The sequence below is a fragment of the Chelmon rostratus genome, chromosome 16 (assembly GCF_017976325.1).
Source record: "Chelmon rostratus isolate fCheRos1 chromosome 16, fCheRos1.pri, whole genome shotgun sequence".
Taxonomy (NCBI): domain Eukaryota; kingdom Metazoa; phylum Chordata; class Actinopteri; order Chaetodontiformes; family Chaetodontidae; genus Chelmon; species Chelmon rostratus.
The window spans coordinates 4,369,882-4,382,607 of NC_055673.1; the positions used below are offsets into that span (position 1 = coordinate 4,369,882).

At 42.5% G+C, this 12,726-nt stretch overlaps 1 protein-coding gene across 4 annotated transcripts in view; it reads left to right on the forward strand.

Annotated features, from left to right (window-relative positions):
- The window catches only part of macf1a (microtubule actin crosslinking factor 1a), a 201,362-nt gene that overhangs the window by 135,310 nt on the left and 53,326 nt on the right, over positions 1–12,726 (forward strand). For all 4 annotated transcript variants that reach the window (XM_041954924.1, XM_041954925.1, XM_041954926.1 and 1 more), the window contains 7 exons: positions 337–564; positions 647–923; positions 1,205–1,803; positions 1,954–2,142; positions 2,294–2,500; positions 3,829–4,146; positions 4,278–4,460. In XM_041954924.1, the coding sequence (XP_041810858.1) occupies positions 337–564; positions 647–923; positions 1,205–1,803; positions 1,954–2,142; positions 2,294–2,500; positions 3,829–4,146; positions 4,278–4,460 (2,001 nt within the window). The remainder of the gene's footprint in view (positions 1–336; positions 565–646; positions 924–1,204; positions 1,804–1,953; positions 2,143–2,293; positions 2,501–3,828; positions 4,147–4,277; positions 4,461–12,726) is intronic.

Sequence of the window (12,726 nt, forward strand, 5' to 3'; positions counted from 1 at the left end):
TTCACTTAATGAATGATAAATACTCGGTTCAGTTCACTTGATTAAGTTGGTTGTCTCTTATTTTGAGACTTAAATCCCCTTCAGTCATGAAAACAAGTTGAAGATTAGAATATATTTTAATACTTGGCATAGATTAGACATACATGGTACAATTGTAACATGTACAATTTGTAAGATATTCCACAGTTACGTTCAGGATGTCAAAATAACACTGAAATTTCCTGGATTGTCTTCAGGCTTTCCTTTGTTTTAAACACACAGCTTCTATTTTTCATGATGTTTTCCTCCTGGTCTCATCACTGAATAATGTGCTCTCACCTCTCCTGTTTCTTTAAGTTTATGCTGCGTGAGTTTGAGACCAGACGGCCACAGTTTGACCAGCTAACCCAGTCTGCTGAGGGAATCCTCTCCCAGACTGGTGACTCTGCTCAGGACCCCAAGGACCTGGCAGAGGTGCGGGCTGAACTGGGTTCCATCTCCCAGCAGTGGGAGGACCTAACAAGCCGACTGAGTCAGCGGTCAAACCACATCGACCAGGCCCAAGGAACCAGTGAACGTTACCAGGTAGGTCTAGTAATGGCTGTGTGGTTTAATGTTGTATTGTCATGACGGTATGATTTTCAAACCCTCCTCCTTTCCTGCACAGGCCTTGCTCAGAGAGCTCTCCTCCAGTGTTTCCACCCTGAGCGAACGGTTGGATGCGCAGGCCTCACTGAGCGCCCAGCCCGAGGCGCTGAAACGCCGCCTGCAGGAAACCGGAGAGATCCGTTCAGAGCTGGAGAGGCGGCGGACTGAGCTGGCAGAGGCTGAGAGGCTCTGCCAGGAGCTGAGCACCATCGTAGCTGAACCCTACCTGAAGGAAGAGCTGAGCAAACGACTGGAGAGTGTCAGTGGGCCGCTGAAGAGTTTAGAGGAGCGCGCAGGTTTGTGGAGTGTAGCAACTGTGTACAAGTTCTGTTTTAGTTGGCTTTTATATACCCAGTGTTCTGTTTTAAAGTAGTCAAACTATATCCCCTTTCAAACTTAATCCCCTTTTTAGCTGTAATGGGAATATTGTTTTGATTGTAAGAAAATACTACTAACAAATCCACTGAAATAAATACAACAAACACTCCTCAAGTCATATTTGTCCTTTTTGTTTGAAATAGTTTTTCAGTGTTTATGTTTGTAATCCCTTGTGGTCTGCTGCTTTTCTTTCCTCTAGCTGATGGTCTGTCTCAGCTTCAGACTGCCCTGTCGTCCACTCAGCAGTTCCAGCAGATGTTTGAGGAGTTGCGCTCCTGGCTGGACAAGCAGGCAGATCCCAGAGAATCATCCACCGACTCTCTGCCCTGTCAGCCTGAGGCTATCCGCTCCCTGCTGGCACAGACAGGTGAACTCCAGCGCGCCATCGCCAGTCAGCGAGGTTCCTACGAGCTGATTCAAGCCGAGGGAGTGTCACTGCTCGCCACTCTGCCCCCAGGCGGAGACGAACGATCTGCCCTGCAGTCTCGCCTGGCCTCCTTGAGACAGGACTGGGAGGGGCTGAACCAGAGAATCTCAGATCGAGAGAGCAGACTGAAGACCACCCTGAGCAAAGCAGACACCTACCAGCAACACAAAGCTGAGCTAACACCATGGTTAGCAGAGTGTGAACAGAAAGATGGAGAGATCCAGCCATCACTGGACCCAACCGCCCTGGACGAGGCTATGCAGAAGGCTCGAGGTCTATCTCTGGACCTCGAAAGACGACAACCTCTCCTGGAGGCCTTCAATACTGCAGCAGATCAGCTGCTGGAACAATGCTGCATCGGAGAGGAAGAGGTATGTGAGATAAGATATAACTTTATTGATCCAACACTGGCGAAGTGCTTCACTATGTCAACACCAAGTATTATTATTTTTATTGTTAGAGTCAGAAATGGATTAAATGAAGAAAAATAAACTGATGTAATGTAAACAAATTTTCTGTAGATACGAGATGAGAAGGCCCAGCTGAACCGCAGGGTGGACAAACTGGGCGAGAGGCTCCATACCCGCACATCCCAGCTGGAGGAGCTTGCTGGCCGCCTGAAGGAGTTTGAAGAGGGCAGACAAGCTGCAGAGAGGAGGCTGGAAGCCGCCAAGCACCAGATTGAAGTCCAGGAGGCCCTGGGACCACAGGTACAGAAAAAACGTTGTTCACTGTCCTGACGTCACCATTATTGTTCTTTAAAACACACAAAACAGAGCATTGGTGATATGAAACTTACTTGGTTTTTATAACAACATAATTTAGGCTTTGTCAATTCATATTTACTTCCCTCCCATTCAGGCATGCAGTGCTAAGAGCTTGGAGCGGCTGAGAAGTCAGCAGGAGAATCTAAGATCCATGAAACCTCAGGTGGTGTACCTCCGAGACCTGGCCCAGGGGCTTGTACAGGACTCGCCACAGACACCAGGAGGCAGCACTGAGGGGGCACAGAGGCTCCAGGAGCAGGCCAGAGAAACAGAGAAAGAGTATGATGATGTTACTGACAAGGTGAGGAGCAGGGTCAAAGTCAGCAAAAGAAAGGTTTTTTTTGTTGGAAATGTGCCAGATCATCCAGGTGTGGATAGTGTTCATTGTGCAGTGCACTGATGAGACTCAGAGGAAGATGGTGGTAGATTTGTAGCTCAGTGTTAGCACTCAACACTGTTCTTAAATTTTCTTTCATCATTGATTTTTTGGGGGGGACTTCCTCTTCCCAAACCAGAGATGTCCAAAATACACTTGACCCGTATGCTAAATTAGCACAGAGTCCTCCGCTCAACATGTAGCTGTGGAAAAAGCAAATCATAAACAGAGAAGAGAGATAAAAAGGGTCACGTCAGTTATGAATTAATGTAACCTCACAGCGTATGCCATCTGGAGTGAAAAGAAGTTGTACAACCGGGGGAACTATTTATACCAAGGGTCACTGAGTGAGAGGGTGTCAGATCTATTGTGTGTGTCCTGTATCTGTGTGTGGGTGCTTAGCAAGTGTCAGTGAGCTGAGAGAGAACAGAACAACTATAGCCGTCAGAAGAGTTTAGCTATTTGAGTTACAGTAGTCATACATAGTCGTGGTGGACGTTCAACACTTTATCATAGTTTGAAATGTAAACCATGGCTTCGAGAATTCAGCCCCCACAGTATTGCATTTATTTTGTGCAATCCAGCCTCCAAATATACCATTTAAGGTTACAGCTATCACCGTAACTCTGACTGTATATAAAACCGTTGCATGAAGTAAAAGACTTGTGTGCTGCTGGAGATGATGCAGATCAACTCTTAGATAATGTTTCTGCTGTCTTATTTCTTGCACCTACACTGACAGAGTCTATTTTTACTTGCTTCTGTGTTGCATCTCTTTCTGGATTGGTTACATGTTATTCTGTTCCAGTGATTCAGTGTTCAGGGAAAATATTACCACACAGACTTCTCTTGAAATGGTTGGCTTGTGGTTGGATTAGTAATTTTTTTTTTTATATCACACAAATGACATTAATGTCCTTTATTCATCGTAAATTCAATCCACTAAATCTTAAGTTGGCCATTTTATGACAAATTTCAACTGATTTCTTTCTAGAAAAAGTCCAGTCAGTGTCTTGAAAAGAGGACCAGTTCATGCATAATTTCAGATTTGATACCTTGATTCAAAATCAAGTAAAAAAATATTAATCTTCCACCTGTTCATTTTTTAATTAATTATTTTTTTCTGATTTTGCGACCCATTGAATAAAAGATATTCCATGCCAGAAATACTTAAGTGCACTGAGAATATTTGACTGGGCTTGTCCAAACACCGTCACCTCTGTCTACCTCTCCGTGTCTTTTCCCTCCATCAGATCGAGCAGTGCTGCTCCTCCCTGGAGTCTCGACTGCAGGGCGTCGGCGAGGTCCAGTCTCATGTGCGTGATGTCTTCTCACGCCTTGCCGACCTTGATGATGAACTGGACTCCCTCAGTCCCGTTGGACGCGACGCAGACTCGCTGGCCTCACAGGCTGACGCCCTGAAGGGCTTCTTGTCCCGTCTGGCCAACCTCAGGACGGAGCTGGAGGGTCATGCATCAGAGTGCACCACCATGCTGCAAAGAGAAGGCTCTTCCCCTGACCTCCTGGCTCTCAGGAGGGAGACAGAGGCTCTGAGCCGCCAGGCCGGCAAGGTGAGAGAGATGGAAGATGATGATAGTGGTCATTGTTATAAGGGTGGTAACATTATTTAGTGTGGTTTCTGACTCTATTTATGTGCTTTCATCCAGTCACGATTCCTTTGTTTCTGTTCCCTGTTCTCCAGCTAAGCGAGCGTGGTCAGGCCAGGTTTGACCAGATAGAGGACGCTGCTGAGAGGGTTCGGGAGTTCTACAGGCAGGTGGCTGAGCTGCAAGGTCTGCTGGGAAGGGCAGAAGAGGGACTGAACGCACAGGGCATAGTTGGCACAGAGGTGGAGATGATCAAACAGCAGCTGCAGGAGTTCAAGGTAGGATCAACTTCTTTTTGCTGGTTTTTTGTATGGATGTGATGTGTATGGGTATGATGCGGAAGTGTGCATGTGAAGCGCCACAGTGTGTTGAGGAAGGTTGGAGAATCTGATTGAAATCGTTATTGCATGAGTTTCTTATAGTCCTAATCATCATAATTTCATTTGGCTTGATGTGAGTACATCGTGTACATGTATTTGCTATTGGCTTTGGCAGTTCTGATATCTGCTTGATTGTATAGGTAAAAACATGAGAGACTCTTACTGGGTTCAGGGTGAAAAGGTTGTGCTTGTTTGTGTTCACTGACTCTTCTTTTCCATTCCTTCTATTGAAACTAATTTGCACAGTTAAACAGATAATCTTAAGCGTAACATTAGGTTAGGTTAGGTTAGGTTCAGGGCAAATCTGTGTGTGTGTGTGTGTGTGTGTGTGTGTGTGTGTGTGTGTGTGTGTGTGTGTGTGTGTGTGTGTGTGTTTCATGAATGGTTACATTCAATATTTGTAGTCCCTCTGAGGAGGTCTGTTACCCATCCTCTCCTCTTGCTCATAGCTCTAGAGACCATGATGTAAGGGTGTGTGTGTGTGTGTGTGTGTGTGTGTGTGTGTGTGTGTGTGTGTGTGTGTGTGTGTGAGAGAGGGGCTCTTGTGGTGTGTCAGGAGTCAGAGGCGGTGATTAGCTGAGTCACACGTCTCTTTGAAATGCCTGACACACTGCTGAGTCATGCAGCGTTTTTCTTGATAGGACAGTTATGATGCTCTTTCAGTGTTTCTCTGAACATTTCCCACAAACACAAACTCTCTCCCTCTTCACTCCCTCCCTCCCTCCTTCATACACACATACCCGCTTCATGATGTTCTGGCTCCACCCGTCCGGCGTTTTGAACTTGTTAGCCTTGTCATTGTGGTGATGGTTGTGGGTCTAAATTTGATACTGTCCCGTTTTCCATCACTTGGTACTGTAAAACCATGGGAAATGTCTGTGCTGCTTCGCTGTTGTTGTTTCTTTTACCTCAAGCATTTGACAATTATTGCAGTACAAGATGATGTTTGAGCACACAGTCTCAAGTAAGAAAGTCCTCAGTGGTGGTCTGGCTTTTGAACAGTGCATGTAAACTTCCTTAATTGTTATAAGAACAGTACGCAGTACGCAGAAAGTATGTGAAGATTAAAGATAAAATGTGAAAAAATGAGATTCCTGATCATCACAGTCTTCACTTTTTAAATGAGAAAATAAATAATAAATAATAATGGTGATTAATTAATTAGTCAATATGTTAAATTATTTATTCTATAAAATGGAAGAGACTAGTGAAAAATGCGTCACAGTTTCCCAGAGCCCAGTGTTAAGTCTGCAAGTTGTTTTTTTTTCCAAATAACAAACCGCAAGCCGAACATTTTCCATTTACAAAGATATGGAACAGAGAAAAGCAGCAAATCTGTCAGATTAGAGAGTCTGGATTCAGCAAATATTTTTCTTAAGAAATTACTAAAAAGATTGCGGTTAAATTTTTTCAATTTTTGTTGTGATTAATTAATTCACTGCTAGAAATTCTTTACCAGTTACTTACAGTAATTTAATAAATACTGGGTATAAAGTTGCAGCAGCAAGTGGACAAAAACACATTATCAGCTCCAATTCAAGAAATCTGTTTTTACTGAGTCATTTGGTCACAATGTGAATATGTTTATACTTGGATGTATTCTGAGCAAGGAATGAAGGAGAAAAAGAGCCCCAAAACAGGCTTCACACAAATAAATTCATCATAGTAAATTGTTCACCTCCTGTGATATTTTAGCATTAAGACCTAAACGACTATGGCTTGTTTCTGCATTTAAAGAGAAATTCCATTTTACTGTCTAGAATTGCATAGGAGCCGACCGCAGGAATGTGCTCTGCTGGCAGCTCCATTGTATTTTATAGCGTTATTCCGCTGCTCATTTTATGGGTACAGACAGCTCTTTCAGCCTGACTACTATCATTAAAGAGCACATTTTCTTGCCATGATGTAATATCCTGTCCACTTCAGAAAACTATGTAAGTTTGCGAGAGCTCAGGAGAAGTATGCACGAATCTCCAAGCACAAACAGCACACTTAACCTTTTTTTTTTCTGCTATCTGCATTTGCCGCGATGCTCAGAAAGGGTTATGTTTTTTGAACATGATTGATGATTCATGCAATATGAGCAACAGTCATTTTCGTGCATTTGAAAAATTTAGTAGGACTCCTGCTCGTTCCTTAGAGAGTCATCGGCTCTACTGTTGTGAAGATGTGTGGGTGGATCAAAGAACATTTTTTCTCCTGTTTCTCTTCATTCTTCTTCCTGCTTTTTCATTCCTACTCGCTTCTTTTTTCTCTGTCTTTTTGCCGTTCTTAATTTGGATATTTTGTGAAATGTCTTCATTGCCCTTAATATCTCCCTTGACCCGCTAACCTCCCTGTCTTCTTGTTTCTTCTCCTCTTTCTCCTCGCCAATCTCTTAATAAAAGAAAGCTGAGCGAATGTGTCCATAGAACGAGCAGACAGAGGACGTAGAGGTGCTGAGAGAAAGAGAGAAGGATGAGGGGAGGGAGGGAGAGATTCAGAGAGCTGTGAAAAGCTAAATAGGCTTGAAAAAGAGAGCCAGATCAGACAAAGAGTGTGAAGCTGTTGCATGTATTTTGTCTGGTGTGGTCAGTAGCAGGTTTACAGGTGCACTAACACTGCAAAAGATAATTGATGTGCATTTTTTTCCCTGATATATATATATATCCCACTTTGTATTGAAAAAAATCATTTCAAGAGCCTGCTTCCCCAGTTTTCTTTTTGATCCTGGCATTAGAGTTAAGAAGATTTGCATTTTGGACAAGAATACCATGGCATCCTTTGAGCAGTATTATTATTTAAGTTTTAAATTGATGTGCCTGAGTAAGCTAGAGGAACCTAAATCAGTCTTGCTATACAATAGTCTTGAGAACCAAGATGGATGCATTTGTAGATAACTGAATAAAATAGGCTTCTTGCTTTTGATCTTTTATATCAGGTTTGTTTGATAAAGTTATTTTACGCCAATAAGAATGAGAATATTTTTCTCTCTTGTGCAATTGTTTGCACAATTGTTTGTGTCAATTTGGTCCATTTTGTTTTAATTCATGTATCTGTAGAAAAAGCTATTTAAAAATTGCAAATAAAAGCCATTCAAGACATTGCTACGCCCGGATAAAATAATCCTAAATGTAGGTGTTAATCATGTTATCCATGCACCGATTAGATTTTCCTCTATTAAAGCTGTGAACTGTGAGCTGAGGTGCAGACAGACTGGGTGCAAAAGTAATAACAGGGGCAGAATGTATAATAGCTACTGTCTGCGGGGTATGTAGAGCATGGAGAAATAGTCTGTCACTCTATTTGGGAGCAGAGGGGTATTTATAGGAGGGCAACGCAGGAAGGCTAGCAGGGGGGAAATTGTCGAGAATAGAGAAAAGGACAGAAAATAAGAGTCAAAACGGAAAAAAGACAGCAAATCATCATGGAGAGCAGGATCACAGGGCAGACTTACAGATGCACAGACAGATAAGGAAATAATGGACAGAGGTGATAATGTGAGGGGGTTTGTCCACATATTGCTTTTGTCCTCTTGACACTTTTTGGATTCTGTTTCATTTTCATCTGCTTGTAGCTGCAGTATATTTTGCCTCTAGCCTGCATGAATAGTCTGAAGAGGGAGAGAGGAAAGAAAAGATGTGAAAATCTCTTTTGTCCACTCTTTGAAGCCACCCCCTGTCCTGCTTTGTTTCTGCCTCCCTCCACCTTCTCTCACTCTCTCCCTCTCTCCCTCTCGATTTCTCTGTAACCGATCCAGCTCGGCTTATTTCAAACCTCAACATGTCTGTCTGGCTCCAAAACAGACCAGGCCACCCCTCTCCCCTCTCCTCATCCTCCTTCCCCTCCCCCAACAGACCCCATTTCCAATCCAGAGGGATGATGTCATGCCGATGCTTAAAAAGACGAGGGGGCTCAGGACGTTGTGTGTGTTTTTTTTGGGGGGTGGGTGGAGGGCAGCCGTGGGATAAGGGGTCATGGGAGTGGGAGGTGATTTAGTTTTTTTTTTAACTTCCCAACAGTGATCTCACAGAGAATTACTGGGTCAATGAAGGAGAGAGAGAGAAAGAGAGAGAGAGGCAGTGAAAGAGCAGCCTCCCCCTGTCTGCTTCTTCTTTATTAGCATCCCTGTCAAAATTTAGCACTAGTTCATAATACGGTACATATATTATGTGTGTGTGTATGTGTGTGTATAAATTGGCTTCAAATGTCTAGTCAGATTCTTGGTCTTGTTTACTTCTGTCAGTGTAATTCTTTGATTGCATTTTACCTGAGTAAAACTTCAGATTAGTTTATTGAAGCAGCACTCTCGCACACCTGAACATTTGAGAACTTTGACTTCACTTTTTACATGCAAAAAAATTTTTGCAGGAAAGCATTTCTCATGTAATGTTTAAAAAAAAGTATTGTTTTATTAATACTGGTACTAAACTTTGGTAGCTTAGTGAATCAGCAGTAATTTAAAGATGATGCCTGTCTTTAAACAGTTGGTCAACATCTAAGCATATAGTGAAAACAGCACATTCTTCCCACAGTGTCTACATGGAATGTGTTCAGGCACAGATCTGAGTGTAGGTCACTTGCACTTTGGTAGCACACAGAACCCAATACATAATTACTGTAATGGTGTGAAAAATGGAAGAAAATAGACGTGAAGTGTAAAAATATGCTTGGGTTGTGGATAATGTGTGTGGACAGCTCTATTGAGACACATATGAGATGGATTAACAAAACGTGACTTGTGTTGACACGCCATACAATCAGTCCCTGTTTACTATAAAGTACACTCTTTGGTATTTACTGTACGCTGTTTTATGTGTGTCCAAATTCTGTCTGGGGTGTTGCATTTGTGCTCTGTCTAAGGCCCTCAAAAATCCCCACAATGGAATGAATGACTTTCTGCTAACAATACAAACCTCAATACAGTGGGTCACATTTTGTAGATTAGAGTATCACAGTCCTATGGCACATTGATAACTGTCCGAAATCTCAAGTTACTGCTCACTAGAGCAAACAGCTGAGTGTCTATTGTATAGAGATGTAGGGTAGTGAATGAGGGAGTGAAGTTCTGAGTTAGAAACAGGTTTAAAAAGTTCCTGTCTGCCTGCCTGTCTCTCTGTTTCTCAGTCAGTATTGCTATTTATCATGTACATGTTTATACATGGCCATCCTGTCTGCACATATGTGCTACTGTGGAATCTGTGTTTGTATTTAGGGTTGCTCTGTGGCCTGATGAGAGGTGTGTGTGCATGCACTCTGCATCAGAGGATGCTTCTAATTCCAGTCTTTTTCGGGGTACAATCTGGAATCTCAGCTGTCTCCTCACCCCACCCTTACACACACATACACACACACACACACACATTAGGGTGTGGCATCAACATCCCTCTGCATGCCCCTGGCTCCCCGCGTCCCTAAGCAGCTGACATAGTCTCTGGGTGGGATGAGAAGACAAACGCGTGCACACACACACACACACACACACACACACAAACTGGTGTTTTAGCAGAGGGGCGTTAAAAGGCTCTAAACCTGTAGCTGCAGATGGACATTCCTGGGAAGGGCTGGTTAGTCTGGGTGACAGCAGAACAGGAGGCATATGTGTGTCTTTGTGCACACGCGTTGAAAATCCCTCTCTTAAATCAAGACTGCACACCGTCCATGTTTTCAGCCCCTCCATCTCCTTCTCCCTCACACCTTTCACCTCCTCCTCCCTCTTATTTTATCCTCCTATACTCTCTCTTTTAGTGTCTACGCCTCATCTTCCTGTAGTCTGTACTCCTTGGAGAATCTATAAGGCCATGACTCACTGTCCTTCCCCGCACCAACTGTGTCAGCAACTATTTAATGATGGGAGTAGAAGTCAGGCCAAACTGGGCCAGCAGCTCACTGCTTGCCTTTGGACCCATACTGTGAAGCTGGAACGTGTCCTAATTTTCACCTATAAAGCTGCTTACACATTTAAATTTTTAGATATTAGTAATAAACAGTTAGTAAGTCAAAAATAGCCATTTCGACTCATATTTCAATTTTCTGTTGCTTGTAGAACAATGTTTCCATTCCTGACCTTATTGAAAGATACCATGTGTTAAAACAAACCAAAGCAGCGTAACCCATGATGTGTTCTAGACAGCCCTCATTTAATGTGGGTGAGTCAGAGGCCCACAGCAACGTTTCTGTTCAGGTCTGGAAATCATAAATCATGAACGACATGTGAAATCCCAGGGTAAAACTGCATGTCCAGCTTTTGAAAGGTTACTGCACAAGAGTCTAAATGAAAAACAAGTGTCTTTAATTCTGTACACATTTTATTTATTTGAAAACCAGTATTTTGACCAGTAAAATCAGTATTTCAGCTGTTGTGGTTTTCTGAGTGAAAAATACGCTCTCCATTTATCATACTGAACATGTACATGTTCTGTATGTGCATAAATCCTCAAAACCTCATGATGAAACTGACAACCAGAAAACATATGAAACAAAGCATAAAAGAAGCTGATGAAAACCAAACAGTAGAGTGCATAAAATCTTTACCCTGCCCATTCAGACTGCATGAGTTTCAGCAGGACCACGAGTTCTAAGTTTACCTGTTAGGTGCTAGCAGCCATGTTAGCTTGCCTAATTCAAACTCAAAGGTTGTGTTTAGTCATTAGAGTTCAGTGTGTCAGAACCCAGTAACCCTTCCATGACTCCCCAGTTAATCCAAGTAATACGTCATCTGGACGACAGCGCTATTGACTGGCTCTCTGGATTTTCCTGGACTGCTTTCGGTCTTTCTGTTCTCTTTCTGTCTTCATATTAATGTCTGTTAGTGTGTGTTTGATTGTGTTTCCCTGTGTGTTGCATGACTCTTATTTCTGTCTGTGTGTGTTCTTTTTGTCTCTCTAAGTGCCTGATTGGATCACGCTAACAAAATTTCTCTAATCATATAACCTGATTTGTCCGGCCGAACTTTCCTGTAACCTACACACACACAGAAATTGATTCAGGAAGACACACACGCATCTCTCACCTCTCTGTATCAGTTCCTGATCCAGACAGTGAGTGATCGTTATGACTTTGGATTGTATGGTCTGTCTGTGTGTGTGTGTGTGTGTGTGTGTGTGTGTGTGTGTGTGTGTGTGTGTGTGTGTGTGTGTGTTAAGTTTTAGCTTTTCCACTCACAGGTCCTGTATTGTTTCAGCTGTTGTGAATTAGAAAGGCATGCCACGACTCGGCCTTGCCTTCTCACTCTCCCTCTTTTTCCTTTTTCCTTCTCTCAGTTCAGTGAAATCTTATAAACTCTCCTGAGATGAGCTGGGACAAATATTTATATGTCAAAAGAGACTCTTTTGCAATGCTAAGCAAAATAAATGTCTTGTTTTACCTCAAATAAAATGATGCTGTACCTCATATTTCAAAATGGCGTAAAAGGAGAACCAAGATTTGCTTTCTTAAATTTTATATGCATGTAGTATTTTCAAAAAATGATTTGAAATTAATTCTGCATCGCATAGCTGATGTTATTTTCATACATCTCAGGGAGTAGCATAGGACATGTGACATAAGATAATGACTCTAATCATAATTTTCAGATTTGTGACATGGCTGAGAGCCGGCAAACTGATGTGGTGTGTCATATTGAAGGATAACAAATAAAACAAACTTTAACACGTATATTGTGTATGAAATACATAAAAACAATTTTACCTTATCCTTTTAGCATGAAGTCAACATCACAAGAAATAGACATGTGATAAAACAGGCAAATAGGAGAGATAATGCATATGATTGCTGTTTTTCTCGAGATATATCTGACTTTAAAGCTTGTTGTGGTGTTTTTTTAACTTGTAATGATCGCATATGTAATGGTCGATCCACCAGCGACATACAGTATAATACAGGATGAATGAAATAGATTTGTGTCTTTGCTGAGTTCCGAAGTACTGACAGACTTTTGGCGCTACATTGTACTGTAGAGGTGTAAAATCCTGATGAGAGGGAGCACCAGGTGGGTGTGTGGATGAGTGGGAGGTGGAGGAGGCTCAAGAAAAAAGAGACGGGGAGGTTGTGTGTGTGTGAGAAAAAAGAGAGATGACCTCCAGCATTGACCTCTCAGCAGGCAACTTCACAGGTGTTTGGTGTGTGTGTGCATGTATGTCAGTGCGTGGGAGAGAGAGAAAGAGGTCACTGAAAGAAAGAAGAG